At 33.8% G+C, this 26,876-nt stretch overlaps 1 protein-coding gene across 9 annotated transcripts in view; it reads left to right on the top strand.

The window, feature by feature from the left end:
* Positions 1-26,876, top strand: part of LOC100768845 (protein diaphanous homolog 2) — a 735,817-nt gene that overhangs the window by 293,778 nt on the left and 415,163 nt on the right. For 6 of the 9 annotated variants that reach the window (XM_027433000.2, XM_027432999.2, XM_027433003.2 and 3 more), the window contains 3 exons: positions 17,275-17,376; positions 20,871-20,965; positions 24,956-25,039. In XM_027433000.2, coding sequence (XP_027288801.1) covers positions 17,275-17,376; positions 20,871-20,965; positions 24,956-25,039 — 281 coding nt within the window. The remainder of the gene's footprint in view (positions 1-17,274; positions 17,377-20,870; positions 20,966-24,955; positions 25,040-26,876) is intronic. The other 3 variants (XM_027433004.2, XM_027433002.2, XM_027433001.2) reach the window with 1 other exon arrangement.

The following is a 26,876-nucleotide window of genomic DNA, read 5'->3' as shown; positions in this document are numbered from 1 at the left end:
CTCTTTCCACTGAAGTTCATGGTAGAGTCCATGCCCTTTCTTTACAAACTGCATTAGATTAGTGTTCCACATTACATTATTCATTAGGTTGCTAAAACCAGGCCTGGGCTGAAGGTTGATAACATGATGTCATTTGATGTTTTTCTTCTGGTATCATCGCCTTAACTGTTAACAAAAACAAGTATACTTTCAATTGGTTTTGTCTGTAGATGCACTTTTTTTCAAATCCCATGTAATAACCATTCAGTTTTTTTCTGAAGTGTATGTTGAAATTAATGATATGTTTTTTCCTCTATTATAATAGTGATGGTTAAATGTTGCTGTTTTAAACATTTTTCTGGCATGTACAAACTGTGTGTGTCTGAGGCCACCGTTTCTTTTCAATTTGTCTTTTCTCTTCGTTGTCACATTTTGAGTCTTTGTTTCCTTTTATTTTCCATTGCTTTATGAATAATCATGTATTCTTGCATAGTTCGTTAAACAACAGTAGCATAATTAGGAAAGTATATTAAAAGAATTTCATTTGGAATCAAACAATCTGCATGAATTACTCACAATAATTAAACATGTAGATTTTTGTTTGGATATTTGGTTGTTTTTATGTTTTTTTTTTACATCCTCTGAAGAGGAAATAATCTTACCACTAACAATGAAATTGGAGTTAGCATTGGAGTTTATTAAAATGTGTCAGGTCTGTGAAACTATACAAAGACATTCACTTAGCTTAAGGGAACAAAAGAACTTTGTTATGCTCTTTGAGTGTTACATTAAACCAGATCATTGCCTGAGGATCCTATTTATTATGTCCATCTGATTTAGGACTTTGGGTACTTCTTTCGCCTTTGATTTGTCTCATCTTTGTAAAGCATGTCATTTCTTTCTATTTTATTTTTTATGGTTCCATTGAATACCTGTACATCAAATATGCTTAGCTAAATTCCTTGTTGAATTTTAAGTAATGAATCTAGGGTAGAGTGATGTAAATTGACAGTCCTGTGGAATTAAGTAGATGATATGATTCTTAAGTTTCCAAAATTATTTTGTTGTGAGCACCAGTTTTAGACCATGATAATAGCACCATGGTAGAGCAATTGTATAACCTGAACCAGGTCCTGTGTTCAAAACTCAGCAGCTGCCCCTGTGGAATAGCATCAGGAGTTATAAATTCATAAGATGCTCTTTTTTTAACCTAGTCTTAAGTCACATATATAAAATGTGAAAGTAACTAGTCTTATGTCCATTTTTTAAGTCTAAGGAGTCTTGAATTTCTATAGAAAATAACTATTTCCCTTTCTTGTTAGCTACCATATAAGTAAGGTGATATTAAACACTGATTAAATTATTAAGATTTTAATTCTTAATTGTGTAATCTCCTTTGTCAGGGCTGTTTAATCTTATGGTGCAGGGAAGGTAGAAATTCAACATAGGCAGTTTTTTAATGAACAAAGCTATACAATTTGCAATTTTTTGCAGGTGGTGCTTGGAATAAGTGAATAGATCACACAGCTGATGGCTTGATGAGTTTAAGGGTTCTGTTTATAACAGATGCTTCCAGAATGTGGATTATATAATATGCAGAAGCATAGATGGACTCAAAGATACCTATCCTCTAGTTTGATATTTTAGGCAATATCTAGTTCTAGGTATCTTGTTGCTATTGTATTGCCTTTTTTTTCTCCTTCCTTTCTTTCCCATTTCCCTCCTCACTTACTCCCTTTTATTTCCTTTCCTCCTCAAGTCATTTAATGGCTTAACTACTTTAACTTTTAAATTATATCTCCATTCCATGAACTTGGATAAATAGATTTCTATGGCTAATGTGATATTTGTATTATTATCTCAACAAGGTAAAGGAAAATTGCAGCCGTGTGACTTGTGCTTGTGTTAGAATCATACATGTGGAATGAGATGCTGACTTTCTATATAATTGATAAGACAGCCTCTGCAAGATGCTTGGACCAATCTGAATTTTATAAAATCACCTCTCCAATTAGTTGTTCTTCAAATAAATAAAACTTGACAAACTGGGAACTCAAATGTTTATTCAATTATAAGTTTTATATAATGATTATAAATATAATTGGTATAGAACCAAAGTAATATAACCCATCATAAAAATGTTTTAGTAGACCTTTACAAAACTTTTGAGATTATAGTTTACTTGCAACATTCCTTTTTTTTCTCCCTCCAAAACCACCTATATACACCTTTCCCTTCTCCTATAATTCACAGTCCATAAAAATTTACTTTTATGAGTACAAAAAGGTCTGTAAAGATATGTAAGTTACATGTGGACTCTTTCTATGCATCTCACTCATTATTGTTTTCTCACATTCTAGAAGGTAGAAATTATAATTTTGAATTATACCTTCTCATTCTATGCTCCATTTCTCCTAAATTTTCTCATATTCCATCATTGATATACTCTGGATAATTCCTTTGTCTCTATATTTCACTTGATGAGCATACCTTGTTTTGTCTGGTGTGTATCATTTTTTAACCTACACACACACACACACACACACACACACACACACACACACACACACACACACACACCTAGCTAGCTAGCTAGCTAGCTACCTACCTACCTACCTACCTACCTACCTCTTGGGAACACAACAGAAGCTGTTTTCAAATATAAGAAGTATAGTAATTATCATATCTTAGACTTTGTCTCGTTTTTTCTTAAGCCCTTTAGGTAATTTCATTACGTTCTGTTACATATCTACAGATCTACTAATTTTATTATTTATTAATATGTTCTGTAATTACACTTTGTTATATTTCTTAACATTTGTGTTTTTTCTACATTTTCTGTAGATGTTTTAAATCCTTAATAAGGGCTACTGATCTTCATCAAAGATTAACTTTCTTTTACTATGATTCTAACAACCTAGGATCAGGCTATACTTTTTCCTTTTGCTTTTCTTTTATACTGATATACATCTGTGAGTTTAGTCTGTATCCAGGTTGTCTTTTTTTTTTTTTACTTGTGGATTCTGAAAGAAAATTTTTACAATTTTCACTCCACGGCAAGGATTGACATGGATTTTCTTTTCAACCCCCCAGAGAGATGACTATGTCGATGTCTAATTTGATGTTAAACTGAGGTATAGTCCACAGTACTTTCCAGAATAATTTTCTCTTATATTTCCACTTCATTCAGGCCCATGGCTTGGTTTTCATTCCTCTACTTTTAGGCTTTGTAAATTGAAGCTTAAGTTAATCTTCATTCAAGGTTAAAGCTGCTGTTTCTAATGTTTATTCTCTTTGGCATCTGGGTATTGCTTCCTTTATTTGATAGTCTGTATATTTAACATTATTTTTAATATATTCAGAGAAATGGAATCTCTTCACTAGAATATTATTTCGAGTTGTTTATTTTACCATACTTTCAGAAACAAAAATTCAGGGAAGAATTTTTATATTCAAGTTTGATTCCAAATTCTTATATTCTTATTTTGCAGTTTTCTGGATACGAAAGAATTCATATTTGAATAGAGAAAATACTATACCTTGTATCTTCTTGTTAAATTTAACTGGATATTAATGCCCATTTTAAAAGATATTACTATAGCCCTCTATTGATTAATCAGAATAATTCTTGTGACATTTTGTAGAAAACACATTTTATTAGTTTTATTTTCCAATGCATCATACTAAGTTCATATTCTTATGTAAAGTAATAATGCATTAAATTGGAGAAATTTAAAAGAACATAAATGCAGTCTACACAGTTCTTTGTATTATGAATGAACCACTAATTATGAATGCATGTGTACTTTTGTGTGTTTGGCTTATGATTTGTCAGATTATGACTGGGGAGCTTTGGCTGAAATCTGCCTACCTGCAGTCACTTTAGGCTCTAGGAGCCTTCACAGAAGCTCTGCTTGTCATGCAGTGTGACTTGACACTAGAAAATTCTGCCACAGGAAAATTTGCCACCAATAATGTGTTTTACAAGGGAAATGCAAATGCTAGATGGTAGGTTTTCTACTAAAGATTGAAATTTAAAAAGAAACCCAGATTCATTATTATGAAATATAATACACATCAATTAATAATGGCTGCTTCTTAGATGCATCATAATCAAAATACAAGTAATTACAAGTTGTAATACAGTTGTTGTAAAAGACTTGTTAAACGATGATTGATTTTAATTTATATTTAAGAAATCTTGAGTACGAGAGAAACATCTTAGTGATTAGGAGAAAGTTTCTGTTTAAATTAAAAACCACATCCAGGATTGTTGAATATTCTTTTGTGTTTTGAACACTGGGAAACTAGGGGTTCTGAGTTTATTTGCACACAAGTTTAGAAAGTCAAAAGTGTTATGCTACAGGTAAAAAGAAGCAAATAAAGATAAGCAACAACATCTTAATATTTCTATAAGGTAAACCAGTAGGCAACACTTAAATCATTTTTAGTAAAGTAGAAAAAAAACAAAACAAAAATTGAGCAAAACATTACAAATCACAGCATTGAAGTATTAAGTAATTTAAGTATATGTCATATTTGTAGATTATTAAGTATAGTAGCTACACAGTTTTTTCTTTTTTGTAGCTATACATGTTAATACCTAGTTTTAGCTGTGTAGCATGAAAGTTACAATAGATCAAAGAAGTCTTGGCTTTAAAGTCATTGAGAAGAAATTTCAAGAACAAATACTATAAATAATTTAATATAGTATAAATGGATATATATTTATATAGTGTATATTAATAGAGTTGAAAGATAACAATGTTGCTCCTGTCTTGAATCCTAAAACATCAAATTTTGAGTCAGTGAGATAAATTGTAGAAAAGATTGAGGAATAGAAATTTGATTAACTTAGCTTCAAAGAAACAATACATGCATTTTTTCTAGCTTCGTGTAGATTTTTTTGTAATATGTATGTTTATGTGTTTCAGCTTCATTGATTACTTGTTTTAAAAGGCTAAGTTTTAATGAGGCTGAGTACTGCAGATTCAGCTGCAATGGCCTTTAGCAGTGATAAACTGCAGCATTTAATAACTGACCAAACTATGGTATCTTCTCTCTTATTAAATCTGCTAGGTTTATTTTGTTATTTTTGACACTTCATTTTGTCATAAGGTAAGTCATTTCCAAAGATATTGTATATTAGGAAATTCTACTTCATATGGAAATGTAAGCTGTGTGCAATTTTTCCATGTGGATTATTAATTACTAGAATTGCTTAAGCAAAGTCTATACCAAGGTCCTTTATTTTAATGCTAATAATGACCACACACTTTTAAAGAATGCTACAGAATCCCCTACTTATTAGGCATCTTTTGGAAGAGTTGAGTCATTGCCTCATGGTTGTATTACTATCTAATATACATTAGTGGATATGGTGATTGATTCACACTTTTTTTTTAAAGCCAGGCTGCTCCTTTATCATCTGTAGTAGTCGATTTTGCTATTTATGGTATGCTTACCAGTAGTTAAAGAATCCCTTTTATTTTACTCCCTACTCTTTTAGATTGCATAGTGGGGGGTGTGGAATATGAACTGACATATACAGATGTTTCAAATAATCGCTGTTTACTCCTTTTGTATTTGCATGCCCATTCACATATACACAACAGTAGGTAAATGTGCTAGAGGAAGCAGTTTGTCAATTGAGATCCTTACCTTGAAGAAGTAACATGGTCATCACAGAGTGGAAATATACTGAGTAAGACACTCATTAAATAAAATATATGATCATAATGTCATTAATAGATACTGTTAGAAAGGGAAAGAAGTATTACTTTGATCTGTGTGCTGTTACTGAATGATAGTCATGCTCTGCTTAAGGAGGCATAGGATGATACAGACAACCACCTTTCAAACACAATTTAAAGACTTAATTGAAGTGATAATTTGGCATCATGTTGGATGTCCCAGGGTACTTAATGACAGTGACTGTTTCTTGGAACTCCTTTCTAACTCCTGGTGTAAGATCTCTGCACCACCAACACCAGGAAATTTACTCTGTCTTTAATTGTATTGCATTGAGGTTGTTTGAGACAGCATGTCTTTTCACTAAATCAACACAGAATTTGTTTGGAATATCTTTTTTAATAAAGCCACAAATGCAATCAGTAAGTTGAGAGAGCCACCTGTTGTCTTATTGGCAGGCCACCTCACTGATCCATCTGTATTTGGATTGGGGAGAAGCCTTAATAACTAATATTAGGTTTATATATTGTCAGATTTCATACATTCAGGACACCATGGGCAATGAGATGACAGCCACTTTATGTCTGTCCTTCAGCTAATGATGTAGATTAATACTCATATTTCACTTTAACCTCAATATGACAAAGTTAAGTAGTGGTGTTCTAACCTTTATTAGCAGTATGCTATCTAGTAACTCTTTCTGTGCCAATAAAGTGGCATGAGCTCTTGTTTCTGTACCATTGTCGATTGAACAAACCACTTTTTTTCATTTCTTGAGTCACATAGATAGATAGTGTTGTCATTTGTCTTTGGCAGTAATGTTCACAGAGCCTTGTTCGTGGCATAAATCCTTTATTATCTAGGGATCAAATTTTGTTCTGATGCTAACTAGTGTAGTGCTATATTCTACTTTTCATATGGCATGGGAAGTGTTTTACTTTTTTCTGCTAGGCAAAAAGAAGGTGTGGTACTCACTTAGTGTCTGTGAGAAACTTTATTTTCCTATTTAATTTTGTTGAAGAGCAATTTTAGGATGCTTTGGGCCATTGTATCACCTTGTCTCATTCCATTACAGATATTGACGCAACATGGATCACTGAACAGTATAATCTCTTTTGCACAGTTTCTATTGATCTTGTCCAGTAAATTAGTGTATGCTGAATTTGTTCTGAAATCATTTGTATCATAGAAATGCTTCTTGAATTTGAAAATCAGGTACCTTCTTGTAATATTCATTTTGTCTTCTTCACACCATAGATAGAAATAATTTTCCCACTAAGTATCTTAAGTGAGTGCCATCTCCTCACTGTTTCCATTTATTTCTTTCTTGTTTCTTGTAGTGCATCACAATAGTTTCTTTGAAATCATTGCTTAGCATCTGTAATCACCTGTTTTCTTCTGGAATGTTTGGTTTTGTAAGACTTACAATATGCTTGACGTTCCTGTGGTGTGATATTGTCATTTTCTCCTATTGAACTATGTTCTGTTTTTCTTTGGGGACCTCACACACATTATTTCATCACACTTTTTTGAGACAGTGTTTCTCTGTATAGCTTTGTAGACCAGGCTGGCCTCCTACTCACAGAGATCCACCTGCCTCTGTCTCCTGAGTGCTGTTACTAAAGGTGTGCACCACCGCTGTCTGGCTTCATCACACCTTTTTGATTACGCTTTCTGTCTGGACTGTTATTTCTGCTCTGAGCTTATCCTTAAGTGTCTTTCCTGCCAACATTCTGAAGTCAGATTGTCATCAGATTCACACTCATTCTGCTGCAACTTCATCTTCTTTTCACTGTGATCTCTCAAACTTGTTATTCCTCTGGAGGAGACATTGATGGGGAATTGAAGCATACTCCCTTTGTTATCAATTTGGGATACAGGCAAGACAATAGGGTACATGCCTTTGTATTAATGGAGTTGATCGATAATAGAAGGGCATTATTAGTGCCTTAGTTGAAGATAAAGTAAGTAGAGAGTGTTTAATAGAGACTACCATACCTTGTTTTTTTTTTTTTCACTTAATCAACAGACAAATGTTCAGCAGGGAAAAATGTGAAGGGAGGTAAGCTCAAATTATTTTGCGGCTACTGGAGTGTCCTATTGCAACCCTCTATTTTAATTATATTTATCTTTGCTATACAGTGGTAGAACTCACAGTTAGAAAGCTTCAATTTCTTACACCTGTATTAGGCACACAGCATTAACTCACTCCAGAGAAATGATTTATTTAAAATGTAACTATTCTGAGACTAAGACTTGAAGGACTTCGAAGTAAGCATAATTGTTTCTGTCCTGTGTTGCCTCTCACTTATTGTATCTAATATGTGAGGGTTTTACTAAGCAGTGTTTCACAAATTTGTCCTTAATGACTCACCAGGCTTGTTTTCATAAGATCTAGATGCAAAGCTAGGAACATTTTTGTGTTTTATTCTTTTCCATGAATTGTCCTAACAATTAAAGCATATTAATTATATAGATGAATGGGTTACACTTTAACATTTGTATATGTGAAAACGTCAATAAAGGAAGCACATTTTCAGCATGCTTTTAAGTAATATTTTAGAAATGTATTATGCCCCATTTACCAATTTAAAGCTGTGTGTGTGTGTGTGTGTGTGTGTGTGTTTATGACACCTCTCTTTCAGATTTTACATATTGACTTCTTGCCCCTTCTCTGTAGTTATAACCAGTGCTTACGTTTAGATTCAAAGCATTCCAGGCTAAAAGCAGAGAGGTACACTTTGGCAGTAGCCATAGGGAAGCAACAATGATCCCCCACAGTGTTAGGACTGAAGTGGCTAGGGTGAAGTAAAGGCCAGCCTAATGGCAAACACAGCAGGTTTGAAATGGTTTAGGAGGAAAAAGAACCAGCAGGATGTTGTCCTGATCCTGTCAAATTCATTTGCTATCTGTGACTATTAGCAGCTGCTTCTTATCTGGGCTGTTACTTTCTCTTTTTATCTTTAATAAGTTTGTGGTAAAACCTTAAATTACAGGTATTTCTTCTTTATCCTAGCACAATGAAGATTTCACTTCAATCTTTTGAAATGTGTTTTAACTTTACATTGTAATAGTGCTACCTGCATTATATACATTTCTAAAACCTAGTAAGAATTTTGGTAGTCACACATGAGATTATGGTGTACAGTCAAGCAATGTTTTTCTTAATCATTACCTTTATCTTATACATGCTCTTATAAATAGCAAAGGGCCTTCTGTTATTTAACTTGTCACCTCGTAAGTTAATGAGAGCTGCACAGTAAGCAACACCTAATTGTTCTCAATAAATTATTAGGCTTATGTCTTGTATAAGATTTTTTTTATATTAGTGTTCAAATCTTTTGGTCTAAAACATATAGACTTGAACGTGGCTATATAGTGTGCAGTTGCCATGGTGTGTTTTCTTAGCATTTTAGCTTTTCACCTCGGGAGAAAGAGTAAATAGTCTTTTATTCATTTTGAAGAATCCAGTTTTTATACAATAAAATGCTTCTTCTTATTTTATATACTCAGAGTCCTTACCTACCCTGGCTGTTTTGTTACTAGATAATACAGAAATGTTTACAAAAGTAAGAAGTTTGGTTTTTAGCCACTGTTTACTTTCCAATGGCTGATTTATTTCTTTTTTAAACTTCTACTCTTGTGATGGCCACAACTATCTACATACAAAGGAAAGAGGCAATTAATGCAATATCCACTTTAGAATTTTATATGTGCAGTTTTAATTAATGTGTAAAATACATTCCTATTCATTATAGAAATCTGTATATATGAGTTCTATGGTATACAAATATATGGATTGGTTTATGGACATACCATCTTCATTGCGCCCAATCTCATCTGATCTTAGAAGCTAAGCAGGGTTGGGCCTGGTTAGTACTTGGATGGGATCGATCGTTCTTGATTTAGAGATACATCTTTTTCTTAAATGATTTAAAACTATGTAAATCATTGGCATTAAAGATCAGCAGGCATTGACCAAGAATCTGCCTTTAGTGTTAGATCTGTGATTTAGAGTAAATGCAAAGAAGACTTTTGGGGATTGCTATTGATAGTTTTTCACATTGTTCAATTTGGAGTTGGAGCCCTCACAGGTTTATGTATTAAATATGCTTTAGAATAGTTGATTCAAACTTTTCTAATAATAAGTGGAATTTTAAAGATATATCCATCCCAAGACCTTTCCTATGGAGATTCTGACATTCTTAGTTGGTAAATGTATAATTAGAATTCACCTTATAACAAAGTAATAGAGGAGAAGGGAAGAATTAAGGCAATGTGTCAGGTATTCTTCCAAAATAGTGGATGATGTAACAGGGAAGGATAATAGGCTGAGAAGGAAGAGGGTCAGGAGTCTGTCCTAAGAATAGAACCTTTATGCTTATTTGAATTTTTTTCTTCTCATGTTTGCACATTTCCAAAGGAGTCTCAAATACTACCTTTCTGCTTTCAAATCAAAAGTTGCCAGCAAGCTAAACCTAACTTTAAGAACAAAGAAAGAAGCAGAAAGTTCAGGTACTCTATTTTACCCTTGCAAAAAGATTTCCTAATGCTTCGATCACCTTCAGCAGATTACATTGATGTAGCTTCCGAACTAAAGAAAATTACTGCTGAAAGATAAAATTGAAAGCGGTTGGAATCCAAATGGCAAAAACAGAGACAATATAGCTCTGCTTATTTCCCATTGAGCTCAGCCAGCAACAAACCAAATTGAAACACTCAGTAATACTTTTATGTGCATAAAGCAAGAGAAAAATATTACAGAAAACTCAAAGTCTATGTGGGCTTTTTTGTGTGTAGAATTCACTTTTAGTTTGCCTTAAACCAGTGACTCACAAGTAAATCATTATCAAATATATTCAATCCTAATAATAATGGAGAAGTAAAATTGATTTTATAATTTCATTAAAGTTGATTAGCTTTTGTGATTATTTTACATGAAGACATATAGTAAAATTATATGATAATTTTGGAGGAGCAAGACAAAATGGCATTTTGGTATCAGATGACTGATCCCTGTAGGATAGACAAACTTAAAAATGATGAGGGAAAAAATGTGATCTATTATATCAATGCTTTTTGAAAACCAGATTTATTAATCAACAGGTATATTAGGACACTTCTAAACATTGTTTTGCAAGGAAAGTGTTTAACATTTACTCACATTTTCAAAAGTATAAATAAGAATAAATTGACCTCTTTGGAAAGGAAAGAGATGAGGACCTAGTGATTTATTAGGTACTTCTTATATCAGATACAACCAAATTACATAATCCATGACAAATCTATCTGGACATGTGGTTTTGCAAACATATATATTTTAGTTTCCTTGCTCATTCATTTTCTTCTTTTATATGGCTGCTTCACAGTAATGAAGCTGAGTTGAGCATTTGGAACAAAGACACTTTGATCTGCCAACCCAAAAATATTTTCTCACTTGCTACAACCATGTGTTGTGTTTTATGTACTGTGAAACTTTTGCATGTGTATTCTATTTACTTCTTGTAGGCTACCTAGGAAACAGGTATGGGTGCCATATGATAATAACAAGTTAAACCTTTTTTTTTTTTTTGAGACACAGTTTCTCTGTGTAACAGCTCTGGCTGTTCTGGAACTCACTTAGACCAGGAGTACCTGGAATTCATAGAGTTCTGCCTGCCTCTGTCTCCTGTGTGTTGGGATTAAAGCTGTGCATCACCTTGCCAGGACAAATTAAACATCTTTTACCTCTACAGTTACTAATACTTTCTCCTTAGTATGTACGTTTTCACTGTAGTGACATCTGTTTACCCTAGAGTTTTCAAAGGCTCTCCCTGTTGATGCTGAGATTGGAAAAGGATGGCAGAGGTGGTCAGCCAGCCCAATGCTATTCTTTGTCTTGAGATATCTCATGCATGTGAGAGCCTTCATCCAGTAGATATTTGAAGCAGTAACAGGCACCCACAGCTAAGCACTGAATACCCCTGGAATCCAATTGTGGAGAGGGAGGAGGAATGAGCAAAGAAGCCAAGACGGTGCTGCAGAAACCCTCAGAAACAGTTGACCTGACTTAATGATAACATGGAGACCCTAGTCATAAAGCTGGGGAAACAGCATTGGACTGAACCAAGACCTCTGAATGTGGGTTGCCAGCATGTGCCTTTTATGAGCATTGCTGTGTCACCCTCAATTACCCCCCCCTTTTTTCATCTAGAGATTTCTGTGAGCCCTTAGATCTCTGACATTATCACCAATCTTCTTATTAAAATTCTTTATTCATACATTACAGAGACATCACTTTGTCAGGCTGGATTAGGCAGGAATGAAAACATACCTGACCTCATTATTCTATGTCAAATCTTTACCTTCCTTTTCGAGTAGCTTAAATTTTAAACAAAGAAAGAAAAGAAAAAACAAAAACAAAACAGAATACAGAGTGTTTCCTACTAAGATCACTGGCCACAAAATTCAGAATTACATTTTATGAAACTGAGGATACCATGCCATGCAAAGAAAAAAGAAAGAGCTTTGATTTAGTGCTCAAAAATACACAGCAACATACTTTGGACAACATAAAGAATTCTATTAGGAAAATTAAGTTATAACATATGTTGAGTGTCTCCAGTGAACTCTCTTGTCAGCAGTTATTTACTTATAAACATGTGACACTCAGCTGTTCATCTTGTGGGAAATGATGGAACTTAGTGCTGAGAGAAGAGAATTTGGTACCAGATACCTTAGCCATTTAACTCTTCCTTGTGGCCTTTCACAAGTTTGTCCCTGTAGAGTTCACTTTGCAATAATGTAAAATAATTAGTATTGTTATATGCTGAATATTTGGTTCCTTGCAAAATTCACTGGTTGAAATTACTATGAAGTATGATGCTATTTGGTTATGAAGCCTCTGAGGAAGTAATCAAACTTTAAGATATAAGACATAATTCGGCTCTAAAAATGTGTTTATAAGGAGATAACCAGAAAGTCTCATTCTATGGCCCTAGCACACACTGAGGAAAGGCCATATAAACACACAGTAAATGGTGACCATTTTGGTAACACCTTGATCTTGAACTTGTTTCAGAAGTATGAAGAAGTTATTGCTTCTTGTTTAAAGCTACCTGGTTTATGTATTTGACTAATAAAAGTAAGTATTTTATCCATTTGTGGGGGAAATATATCTAGTGTCAAGCCTAGTTGTAGTTATATATGTGCTATTAAATCTTGCTTAACAAAATTAACTGTCTTCCATATTAAGCCAAATTGACTATAGGATTTGCAGTAATCTACAATTGACCACAAAAATCAGAGCAGCTTGTGTATGATGCTTGTCCAAACCATATTCTCAATAAGAAATGCCCTAATAGCCTACCAGTACTAGAACTTAGCATTATTTTTTCTTGCAGTTGTACTTTTCCTGATAGTCTTCTGTATTTGATACATGTTGTTCATGTGGTTTATTACTTGAATCATCAAGTTGTCACATGAATTATGTTTTTTAACATAACATGGAAGTTTTAATAGATACAACAGCCAGGGAGATTTCCATTGGTTCATAGAAAACTATAGGAAATGTGGGAAAAGTCCCAGACTCCAACTTGAATTATGTACTTAGCAGAGGTTAAAAGTTAATGGGAAAAATTTCGGCCTCATTTGTCAAATTCTACATTGAAATAAGAACTGTGATTTGATTTGGATTTTGAAATTACCAGCTGAAACAAAGTTTATCCCTAAAACCTAAAGACATCTTTATTTGTTCTCCCTAAAATATACAATATCTGCCAAGATATTCAGGCTGATTTGAAAATATACAACATTAGCTATGCACATTGTTAAACATACTGTTCTAGTGACATTTAACAGTGTTCAGTAATTGGCTTAATGAACAGGTGTACAAGTATATTAGTTATGCAGATGTTAATTTGCAGTAACATGTGCTTCCTGATTTTGGAGGGGGGGTTCTTGTATAAACTACAACTAGTAAGATTTGTTCCTCAATTAGGAAATCACTACAAAGTGTGTGTGTGTGTGTGTGTGTGTGTGTGATTCCTACCATTAGGACCATTAGTCTTGTTTAATGTGCACTGAACTTCAGGAACACTCTTGATAATGCCATTCCTATTGCTTCAGGTACTATGCAGGTGTCGAGGTAAAATCTACTTTTCTGTAGGATGCTTTACTTTGCAGCTGTAGGCAGCAGGGCAAAGGGGAAACTTTGCAGCTGTCCTATGTAGCATGAATGAGAAGACAGAAGTGCAATCTCTTTCTGCACATTGCATCATCTTTCCCTTTCAAGATTTTGTAAACAAATTTGCTATTCTGTACAAAGGCAATTGAACACACTTGAATAGTTTGTTGCTTGCCAAACTGAGTAAACTTTACCTACATTTAAAAGATTACCCTCTTTCCTATGTTGATTGTGATTCCTCCATTTGTTCCTCATGATTTCCAAGGCTAGCAGTTTATAAACTGCAGAAAGAGACTGGAACTTTTATATGCTTTAGTCTGGAGTTTTATTTCTATTTTGAAAGAGTAGAAAATTACGAACACTAATGTAGCAAAGCCATAGAAGTACCACCTAGAAGGACCAGATGATACCTTAAGACCTTTACTAGGACTGCTTGGTGAACTTGTAAATGAATACCATTGAGTCTACCTTTAGGAAACTATCTTATGGGGATTTTTGATATGTTAAAAATTAACAATAATTTTAAGATTATGTATTACCAAATGAGTCATCAAATGTTACCCATTTAAGATAGCTTAAGGCATAATTATAAATATCTGGGTCAAATGTTTTATGCACTCACTAATGTACCAGAAATTAAAGATTATTTCTAAATATTGCTCATATTAGATTGTAGAACGCTTATACACATATTTTCTTTATGTATGATGATGAGCATCCCTTGTTTATAAAAGAATAAATTTATAATACAATTTCATGTAAATACCCACATATTTAAGGAAATACAAGAACATTCATTGGCTAACCCTAAAACAAAAAATAACTCTTCAGTGTTATCCAAATAACTTTCAGTCATTACAGCTTTGGTTTAATTAATTCTTAAAAGTTTGTGTGCATTAGAATCATATGGGCTTAAATTGGTTTATGAAAAGTGGCATTCTGAGATCACTAGAAAAGAGAGTTTTTAACAAATAATGGCTTTAATACATTCTGTTCTGGACATTTGCTGTCTCATCACTATTGTTTGAATTCTCTATCTGAGCCTCTGGTATTGATATGTAAGGAATATTAAAACCAAAATAAATAAATAAACAGGGATAAAAACAAAAATAGCCATTGTTTTGGAAAACGTGCCTAGTTTGGGAACTATTTTAAACTTGCTGCACTACTTTGATTTTCAAAACTGTAGTTCCCACTGATGGAATGCTTAGTGCGTTCTAGACTCAGGGTTTTAGACAAGTTATATTCATCAAGTAAAATAGACTACAACTCCAAAGGAAACTATGAGCTACAGATATGTAGGCTATCTAATTGTAATGTCGAAAATTTTGTTCATTAGAAAATCAAAGAGCTCAGACTAGATTTTAATGAAAAATAATAGCTAAAGTAGTGGTTCTCAATCTTCCTAACTCTTTGACCCTTTAATACAATTCCTCATGCTGTGGTGACCCCCAACTATAAAATTAGTTTTGCTGATACTTCATAACTGTAATTAATTTGGCTATTGTTATAAATTGTAGTGTAAATATCTGATATGCATGATGTCTGATATGTGTCCCCCAATGGGGCGGTGACCCATGCAGGTGGAGAACCAGTGACCTAATGTATGTAAAAGGACATTAATGAACGTTCTGTTCACCTCTCAGCCAGAACACCATTTATTTATAAATAATAATCCCACATCCTTTGTCTTACAGTATTTCAACCTGTATGTTCATGTCTAATTAGTTTTCTGTAGCAGAGTTTAAGGCCTATTGAAGTTAGGAACATTTTCTTGACTACTTCTTTGATTGTGTTAAATTTTCTGAATGTGCTTCCAGAGGTAATTTTGATATAATTTAAATTTTCTTTATTGACATCAGAAATAGCTATTGAACTGTCATTTCGTTCTTTATGCAGTTGTCTTAAGCTGAGAACAGCTTAAATTAGAATAAATTGAAATGTTGACTGTTGCATAAGAAAGTCACTGTACTTTCAGAAAGATCCTTTTAGGAACGTTTATGATGGCTTTTAAATAAATATACTAGAAGTAATTTTTCTTTCACCAATCCCAATGATTGTGTTTTGGCAACATTTCAAAGAACTTGATACCTGTCACAAAAATCATAATTTTCAAGGGAATTATTATCTAGTCTCATCATACTGTGTCTATTCTTGTATTGATCATTCTGTTAAACCTTAGAACATTTAATATTGTGTTCTATAGTTAATTTATTTCATGTGTAACTAGTCTGCTAAGGTAACAGAATTTGTTTATGTTAGACCATTAATGCAAAGGAAATCTAAGGATTGGTAAAATTTTTGACGAGTTCTTTGAAATTGCTCAAGTGTCACTGAGGCTGATATCTTTTCTTAAAAAGATATATTATTGAGTGTCACCTTTTTACTATTAAAGGAAATAATGTCTGTGCCAACTCTTTCACCAAGCTTAAATGAGTTAAAATAATAAAAATCAATGATCATAATTGTAAAAGTCAGGGATGAATGAAATTTAGCAGCATGGATTTGAGCACAAGAAAGCCCTTGGTTGAAAAAGTAGGTTGGTGTTACATGTCTAACATGATTTAGTGATCCCAATGCCTTCAGCCTTGTATTTATCAAGGAAGAAGTAAACCAAAAGTACTTGCGCAACTGGTGAAGTGTTTCTATGCAGATGGGACTTGGGGACTTCACTTCATGCTTCATTTTCTTAGCAGACAGCCGCAGGCTTTGACACTAGTGTCTTTGAAGGGTGAATAGGGCCTAATGACTCTCCTTGATGCTACACTCCTTGTTTCATTTCTTTCAAACATTTGAAGAAACAGTGAATAATATTGTTCCAAGAATACTTTTTAAAATGGTAACTAAGACAAAACTCACAGACTCAAAATATCCATCTTTGAGGATATGTAGTTTTGTGTATGCAAATAACTGGTACTCTGGTACAACTCACAAATGCTTCAAACCTATTCTTCATATCAGTCTCAATCGGGAGGTTTCTGTTGCAATCTGTTTAGCATCTTAAGGTACCTTAGGTGCTTTAAAGCAGTTTCACTGAGTTAAATGCATATCTAAATATTAACATGTTTTAGGAGAGGAGGCAGGTCTTCCTCTTTCCTCAATTAGTCCAAATTAGTGAGATTTTACTACATATTTAATCCCAGTGCTGCTACAGTTACCTGTAAAGGAGTAATTTATGTTACACATTAGGGAAGAAGCAGCAATTGATTTTTAGTTCTATTTGGCTTATCTTTTCTGCTTAAGTGCTGATATTTAATTTGTAGGCAAAGCTCTAAACAGGTCTGTATTTTTATGTTTATCCTCTTCCCTCAGCTAATGAAATAAACACATGTATTGATTTCAGAATCACCTTTATTAATGTAGTTAACATGCCTACTAATGTTATTTCATGTACTTGGATTAGGACCATTATTGTTTATGAATCAACATTTTTCTTTCAGGTCAAAGGAATATAGATGCTGCAGAAGAAAATAGGAGTGGACCTCCAAAGAAGAAAGTGAAGGAACTGAGAATTTTGGATCCCAAAACAGCACAGAACCTGTGTATGTAATATGTTTTGCATAGATGTGGTAGTGATGGCTTATTCAGTGTAAACAACCTTACAACCTCTTTGTCCAGATAAACTGTTAGAAACAAGATTCTATATAAACCTCCTACTGGGTCAGTTTGTTCAGATTTCACACTAGGAGTAGCGCCTAGTTTTACTGCAAATTGGTATTGCATGTTTGATTGATATCCCTGGGAGGCCTGTCCCTTTTTAAACTGAGGAGAGTGGATTTTGAGGAGAGGGGAGCGAGTAGAGCAGGACTGTCAGGAGATCAGGGAGGGAAAACTGTGGTCAGGATGTAATATATGAGAGAATAATGAAAAAGAAAGAGATACTATATAAATATAATCCAGGTTGCTTTTTACCACTTAACCAAAATGAAGAAAATAAAAATTGAACATTGTTTAACCCAGTGAAACCTATGATTTTTAGAGTTTTGGAAAATATTGTTAATAAAACTTCCATACTGAACATTATGAAATCTAATATAAGTTGGTATTGAAAAAATATTAAGTTTTTATGATTATTTTTCTGACTAGTACTGAGATTCATATTTTTTAGAAATATTCCCTAGTCAGTGTGAACATGTCCTTTTATTGCTATTTCTTTGTTTAATATAATTGTAATGTGATATTGTTAAATTGTTAGCCACTGCACTTTATGACTGGTTGCTGATCCTTGAGGCCTTTAGCTAAGCACTGAGCCATTAAATGTGGTATTGGTAACATAGCTGGACAGTTAAATTCATGTCCATTTAAGCCAGCATCTAAGTTTTACTTTGACATACTCTCTCTTCTGAATTGGATTTAGAATATTTTCTTTGATCACTAAAGAAGGTTTATAGATACGGAGGATACTAAAACACTCTGAGAAGTTTTAACACATGCTACATTTCTAATTGTACAAGAGTAATGGGAGAATTATTTGAGAATTAGATAAAGCAAACAGGTTATTATTCTGGCATTAGTCAAAATACAACTCCAGAATTTGTCTACTAATAGCTATCAACAATTTGTGCATTGCTGCAATGACAGTATTTTTTTTCACAAAGTTGTTTTTCAGTAACTTTTTTTCAGTACACAGTATGATCTTGTTTTCTGGTTAATATATGTCCATGAGATTTATTTAAGGTTTTGAGTTCTCATTCAGTCCTCATGTTGAGGCAACCATTTAAACGGTAATCATTTTGCTTTCAGTGCAGTCATCCAGAGCTTTTCGTAAAAAAAACATTAATATGTGATTTCAGGTTCTACTTCTAAAAGCATACCCATATTTTTAAGTGAATTTAATGGAGAATGGAATTGAATGTGTTGTTTAAAAGGACTGTCTTTGTAATTGTCAGCTATTCTAGGTAAAAATGAGTTGAATTCTCCCAACATGACATAAAATATATCCAATGAAGTAAATATTGACAGGATCATGATTCAGTATACGAAGAGAGTAATAGTTCACTACCTGAGAGTCAGCAGAAATTCAGAGTACATTGACGAGTCATGCACTTCAGCTCTTCTCTTGCAAAGTTTAGTAGTATCCTACCATATTTGTGTGGGATCTGTTCCAAAACTTCTTGTTGATGACTGAAACCACAAGAAGTACCTAATGCTGTGTGTCTGTCTGTCTCTGTGTATGTATGTATATGCCTTGGGTAAAGTTTATTTTATAAATTAGTCAGAGTCATATATTAGCAATAATAAATTAAAAATTTGATTATAACAACATTCCAGAAAGAAAAGTTACATGAATATGGCACAGTCACTTTTCCCTAGGAATACCTCATTGTACTTGTATCACTATTCACAGGATGATAGAAAATGATATGCTCCCAAAAGCAGCTCCTGCGATATTCTCCTTTGTATATTCAAGTGGGCTTCTTAAGTACTCATAAACCTTTGGGTTGTTGTTAAGAGTTGTATAGGTTGCTTTAAAGTAAGCAATGCCATACTTTCACAGCCAATCTGATAAGTCCAAAGGCTACTGTTTTATAACAAACTTTTAGTCATTGTCAAAAAATAAAAGAATAGTTCAGCTAAAAGAAAAAATATTTTAGCTCATTGTTTTTCAGGTTTTAGTCCATGGCTGGTCATTTTTATTGCTGTTGGCTTCAAGGCAGAGGAACAAAGTATCATGGTGGATCAAGGCTACTAACCTTAGAGTGGTCAAGATGCAGAGATCATGAGAGGGAAAGTTTGGGCCAGTATATGTGATTCAGATCATGCCCTACCAATTAAATTCTTTGAATCCTAACTCATCTTCTAATAGTATATTCAGCAATGTATTCAAAGTATCAATAGTACATTAACTTGAAGTCCACAATTGACTAGTCAAATCTCTTCTGGACCCATTCTGTTCTGAAAGCTCCATGTCTGAAAATTCCACTGGAGAGTAAGCAGTTAGCATTATAGTTGTTTGGAGAAGCATATCGTATCATAGCCATAAGAGCTATAAGATGATTAAGGAACAAGTGGCATGCATTTCTCAGATGTACTGTTAGATGAGATATAGGAGACAAGGTGAGATGGCATGCAATTTCATGGTGCTACTAAAAATAACACAATGCAAAACTCACTAATTCTTTCTTCAACTTCCTCCGGAATAAGTTTAGACTAAGATTGAGAAAGATGGAGTGATGTTTACCTTGTTGTCATTCCTTAGAAATTCTGTGTTGAATGTATCCAAAAATTTTGACATTGAAATCTAGATTGACTGCAAGAAGTCAGTTTGTGCACCTGGGTTAAATCCTGGTCCTGCTGCCAGCCCTCTCCCCAAAAGATCAAGCTACATAGCTGTCACCCACATTCAGAGGGGCTAGCTTGCTGCCATGCAGGTCCCCCAGCTGTCAGTCTAGAATCCTTGAGCTCCCACTAACTTGGATCAGCTTTCACTGTGGTTTTCCCAGTAATGATCTTGGTGGAATACCTTGCTTAGTCTCGATACAGTGGGAAGTGTCTTAGTCCTGCCTCAGCTTGGCTAGCCAGACTTTGTTGACTCCCCAGTGGAGGCCTTACCCCCCTCTGAGGAGTGGCTGGGGTGGAATAGGGAGAGGTTGGGGCTGAGAGAAGGAAAGGGAGGGGTAACTGCGTTTGGTATGTAAAATGAAAAAAATTAAATAAAACAGAAAGAAAATATCTAGATCGACTCAAAAGACCAATTTCACCTAATACTTTTTTTTAATTTTAAATTTTGGTTGATCATTTTGTATCAGCTTAATATAAAATCCCTGAGTATAGCATCATGAGAGATCTAAGTAGTAATTTTATTTTGTACATATGTATACTTGAGCTGCAGATGCTATAGGATATTTTGCCTATACGGATAGAATAGTGCATCAAATACTAATAACCTATAATTCTAAATTTTAGTATATAAGTGACAAATATTTCATATTTTTATCTATACAGTGGTAATTATATATATATATATATATATATATAATTGGACTTTTAATTTTTGATACTATTCTGTCTCTAATAATATCTAATTTTATTTTAGCTATCTTCCTGGGATCTTATCGCATGCCATACGAGGAAATAAAGAACATTATTTTGGAGGTTAATGAACAGTTGCTAAGTGAAGCTCTAATTCAGGTATATTGCATGCCTTTGGTTTTAAAATAACTTTCATAGAAGTTGTAGATGCATCTCTTAATGGTCTCCTGAAAAAAATAGTTTCTTACTCTGGATAAGAGAATCTGTAGTGTCTATATCTGTTTATTCCTGAGATGAGTCAGTCTTTAAGATCCAGGTTCCAGTTTTCTTTCTGCCATGCCTGAACTACTGTGCTTTTAAGTATAACTGTGCATTTATAGATATGACTTTCTTTGCATATCACAAAATTGCATGTATTTGATCCTCATAATGGGCCCATTAAATAGTTCTTTTATAGCCATATTATGGATGAAAAAGCTGAATGTTCTAAAGTTTTCATTTATATGGATTTTTCTCAGGATCCACAGGTAAATGTGGCAGACTATTCTTTCGTTGGGTATTATGTCAGGCAATTGGTATTTATTATCTCATTGAAGCTTAAAACATCTCCTGTGATAAATATCAGTGATAGTGTACCCCCTTTACCAAAATAGAATCTGAATTGTACGTTATTCAATATTAGACATTTGAAGTAACAAATGTAACCTTCAGAAAAATGTCTAAAGAGGCTGCAATTGTAGCTCAGTTGGCAGTGTGTTTGCTTTCCCTTCATGCTCTGACCTCCATTCCCAGCACTGCAAGAACACATGGTTACTCACTCCGGTAATCTCAGCACTTAGAAGGAGACAGGGAGGGTAGGAGTTCAAGGCCACCCTTGACTACACAGCCAGTTCAATGATAGCATAGTATACATGTGTGAGGCCCTGTTTGAAATAGGAAACACATACCAAGTAATTCATTTTATGTAACTTTAACAATTTATTTCCCCCATACTCTCTGTAAATATTAGAGAACCTGTATAAACAACACAAGCAAGTCATATTTCTGTGGATGGTTTATGTCTGCATCACAGTTTACCTCATGCATGTTTTAAATTTGGACGTGTTTACAGTAAGATTAAGGCTTAATGGGTTTAAACTGACTTTTTGCTATCATAATACACATCAATGTGACATGTTCGAAAAAAATCCTCTTGTAGGAAAACAGCATTAACTAGGTTTGCTTTATTATTTTTAAACTCTTGCAGGCAACAAGTGTGTTCATTGTTCCTTGACTTGAAACATGGAGCTGTTCCCATTCAGACACACACACGCACAAACACACACACACACACACACACACACACACACACACACCACACACACACACACAGAGAGACAGAGAGAGAGAGAGAGAGAGAGAGAGAGAGAGAGAGAGAGAGAGAGGGAGGGAGGGAGGGAGGGAGGGAAGGAGGGAGAGAATTAATAATAATATAATAATAATTTAACAAATATGTTGTAAAAAAAAAGAAGGTACAATGTAGATGAAACACAGAAGGAAAATATTACCAGTCACATAGATGTTTGAAAAAGAAAGAGTTAAAGGCTTAGCAGGATGCATAGAGATCTCAAATACAAGAAGAGGTGAGACTGGTCAAAGTCAGCCTCCACACAGCAGGTAGGAAACTTCTGAAGCACCAAGTTGCCAAGCAGGATTTAAATTTGATTGACTTCTCTTACATCCCCAGAATGCAAAGTAAGATTTAATGTAACAATTTTAAATAGAGCTGTATTCAATGTAGACCAGAACAAATTAGGGAATTCATTAAACATCTATGTACGTTTCTACTGTATCAAAACTGTAAACAGTTCATTCCTCCCAATTAGACCAGATTCAAATAATTTAAAGAAAATCAAAGGTACATTTTACATATTATAAAATATTGAAGCAAAGGCATTCCATATTTTTATATACATACTTTGAAATCTAGTTTCATATATGGGATGTGCATAAATGAGAGTTTTTCTTTCTTTTATTTTCTAAAGTACTTAAAATCTTGATTTTTAAAATAATAATATTTATTAAAAATTAAACTTGCTGGAAATTCAACAACTTGATATGTCATATTTGAATTAGTTTTTCATCTGCCAAGGTGTTTAGAGGAAAATGTATAACGTAATAAACAAGTATGGCTACATTGATTGAATCTCCAAACTATGATCCCATCCTCTTAAAATTTCATTATATAGGCTCAAGATTAAAAAGCTTTCATTCTTGGGGTGTCACAAATATACCTACCTTGCCTTATCATATTTTAAAACAGAAGTTCCCAATCAAAGAAAAGAAGGATAACTAACTCACATTTAATTTTGTGCCTTGTTCTTTTCAGTTGTCATGCAAACAATCCCAGCACAGATTAGGTCAGTGTAGGTGTCTCTAGATGCCAGAGGCACCAGGTTCTCCCAGGAGGATGAGTTGCAAACAGTTGTAAATTACTTTGGGAGCTGATCTCAGATCCTCTCTGAGAACAGCACATTCATTCAACCCCTGACCCATCTCTCCAGTCTCAGTCTTCTGGGTTTTCATGGCTTCTATTTGATAAGCCTCTGTGAAAAGCCAGGTATTTAAGATGTATGATTGAATGATACACCAATAGAAGGCAACCTGAGATTTTAAGGTTACTATGGATGTATCTTATGTCTGAAGACATTCTGGTAAGGAAGAATGCTACTCTGGTGAAATGATTGTACTCTTGCTGCTCCCCCAAACACTGCTTTCCTCATGCTGAAAAATACTAGCATCACTAAGACCTCTTTTTCACTCCAAATTATATATGTTTGTTTCAATGATGCAAAAGTAGCATCAATTTGCCATTCATATGAGGTGTTTACCATTTATGTCTAATTACCATGTAGCACCATCGATAATATACAGCATTAAATATATATCATCAGATTAACTTTGTTGTAAGTTCTATTTGATTACAGTGCTAAACTCCATCCATGCATAATCACGGTTTGTTGCTCATGAACACAGTTTTTCTTCTCATAGGAACAAAACAACAACAACAAAAAGAAACAATTAAGGACACATCATTTCCAAGGAATTTGAATTAACACTGGTATTACATCTCCTAGAATGGGTAAATAAACTCTTCCTCACTAGATAGCTAAAAGGCTGTACTTATTTGGCAGAATAAAAGGCCTACTTTAAAAAAAAATTAAAAAAACTACTTTAATTTAGTCAACATGATAAAGATCAAATGTTAGTTATTAACAAAATACTAATTCCCCCTATGTCCATATGTCTCATATATTTCCATATATCAAAATTTCAGCTAGACATTGAATTCACTGTGCAGTAGAAACTGAAATGTTTTGCAATGCTATAACATATAGAAACATTTCAGCATATACTATATTTTCAGATTGCTCAGGAACATTTACTGTATGTAATTTAGCGTAATTTAACGTGATCATTTTAGACAAGAGAAAACAAAAATACATGCACATACTCACAAGACCAGAGTTTAATATGCTATAAATAATGTGTATATGTTAAACAAAGATATAGAACTGACCAAAAATGAAACTGGCAGTTTAAAAAATTTTAAACTTTTAGAGAAAAATTAAAGTATGCCTTATTTGAGATGACTAATGCTTGTGAATAATTTTTAAATGCTAGAAAATATATTGATAGAGAAATTATACTTATATTGCCAGGCATATATGAAATAAATAAGATTTACATTGGAGGTCGTATATAATGAAGAAAAGTTTTAAAAGAGATATTAGTTCGGTGCAATTGGAAAGGATTCAGCAGGTTGTCAACATGGAAGTATAAAATGGTTCATCTTTTAATATTGTTCTAATTAATATTTTGCATGTACAATGTACCAAAATAGTAATAACAGTACTTACAAACTGGCAGTAATAGAAGTAATGTTTGTTTCACATTACAGTTGTGGCAGATATCAAGAACCATTGTTTATACTCATTACTGTTTCAAAATTAAAGTACTCAGTAGGCCTGCTACTAGATCTTCCTTTTTAATGCTTTAATCAAGAAGCACATGTATTATTGCACACAACTTGCTTTGGTGAATATATTGACAACTATTTCAATACACTTGGTTTTATTTATAAAGATACATATTTGATTTTATTTTGAGAACTGGTCCCAAAGAAAGAAGTCCACGAGACAAGCAAGAAGTCTAGAACCTGATAGCTATGTTCCTGTGGGTGCTGTGGTTAAGGTAGTTTCCTGGAACAAATTCATCTTTAACTTGACTTGGAAGTATGATGGGGGAGGTCCTTCTGTGTATATGTTTATCTTATTGGTTGTTGAATAAAGTACTGTTGGCCAATGAAGAAGCAGGTTAGGCAGGAATAGGAGTCAAGGAGGATTCTGGGAAATGTAATAAAAGGAATTCTTGTGATATAGGCAGGAAGTGACATAGCGGGCAGACTCATATAAGCAGCGACAAATAGGAAGTTGTCCCTTTTCTCTTGCTCTTCCTCCTGCTCTCTGCTCTCTGCTCTCTGGAGCCACTATGTGATCTGCCTGCAAGAGAGGGTGCTTACCTCTGGCATCCTCCATAAGATAAGTCTTATGATTATGGTTGATAGTTAAGACTGAGCTAGAAGGTGTGAAATCCTAGTCATTGGCCAAGCAGCATTTGTACCTAATATAAGTCTCTGTGTGTTATTTGGGACCTTAATGTGGTGGCTGGCAGAACTCAGGTAGCCTGGCAGAAAGCACCCATGTGGCAGCAGGGCTCAAGCAGCTTGAAGTAAAGACTTATTGTTACAGATGTATTAATATCATTCAATAATGGTCTACTGAGACTGAATAATGGGCATTTACTTGAGGAATATAACAGATAGTATGTTTTATTACTCAGATGTTTTTCTGAATTAACAGAAGATAGTCATGAGCAAGCATATGGGAGATGATTAGTGAATTGGTTGGTGTCCTTCCTCTCACCCCTTCTTTTTCTATCTGTATCTATGTATTTCTGAGATATGCTTTATTTCAAATTTTAGATGCCCAAGTGCTAGAAATTTAATGTCATGTATATGCTACAGGCCTCAGAGTTCCTTATCTCAGTTACCCATTTTGACTTATTCCTAGATCCTGTGTACATTCAACTTTTTGACTCCTGGTAAACAAGTTGAATGTTAAACTATTGAACATTTAATTTTATGTTTAGGAAAATTAATGCAGCTGTAGCATATATCAAGTGGTTTTCTATCAATAGACTAAACAGGCAAATACAGAGTACTTTTTTAAAAGTATAAAATAATAGAGCCCTGAACTATACAGGCATCAGTTGTGTATATAACATGCTTTTAAAATATATTTTCATTGAAAATTTTTGGTTATAAGATGTTTGTACTACTTGGGGATAAAAAAAAAAAAAAACATGATAACCCAGGTAGAAGAACAATCCAGGACATAGTACATAGTAGAAAAGAACTACAGGCAGTATTACAGTAAAGTAAGTCTCAGGGATAGAATTGACGTCAGTATAGAAAACAAGATCAATGGACCATTTGGAAAGCACTGATTCTTTAAATATGAGAACTATTGAAATTCTTGAGTTTTCTAGTGAAAGAAAGGTGGTGACAAAAGATGAAGGAATTCATTTCTGTAGACCACATATGGTGAATCAATGGGTGGGGATAGTGAAAGCAGAATAAAAGAGATATGCGCATCAAACCAGGATAGATTATACTGTAGGTACCATAGAGCTGTAAGGAGTGATGAAGTGACAGATCAGGGACAGAAATACCTTTTGCATTTATTTTTAACTGGTGCATAGAAACATAAAATAGTTCATATCAATACAGTACAGTGTAAGTTTTGCCATGTATCTATATCTATCTAATCTATCTATCTATCTATCTATCTATCTATCTATCTATCTATCTATGATATTAAGTCTGACTAAACGTATCTCTTTAACTGTTTTTCATGTGATTATAGTTAAAACCTTCAAAATTTCTCCTTGTCACGTTTAACAGTTCATTAGTGTGGCCTGTAGTCGTCCTACTGCATAGAGCTTCCTTTTGTATTACCACTTGCAGCTA

The sequence above is a fragment of the Cricetulus griseus genome, chromosome X, assembly GCF_003668045.3.
Source record: "Cricetulus griseus strain 17A/GY chromosome X, alternate assembly CriGri-PICRH-1.0, whole genome shotgun sequence".
Taxonomy (NCBI): domain Eukaryota; kingdom Metazoa; phylum Chordata; class Mammalia; order Rodentia; family Cricetidae; genus Cricetulus; species Cricetulus griseus.
The sequence above is the reverse complement of the archived record's forward strand: the minus strand, read 5'-3'. Positions and strand labels throughout refer to the sequence as shown.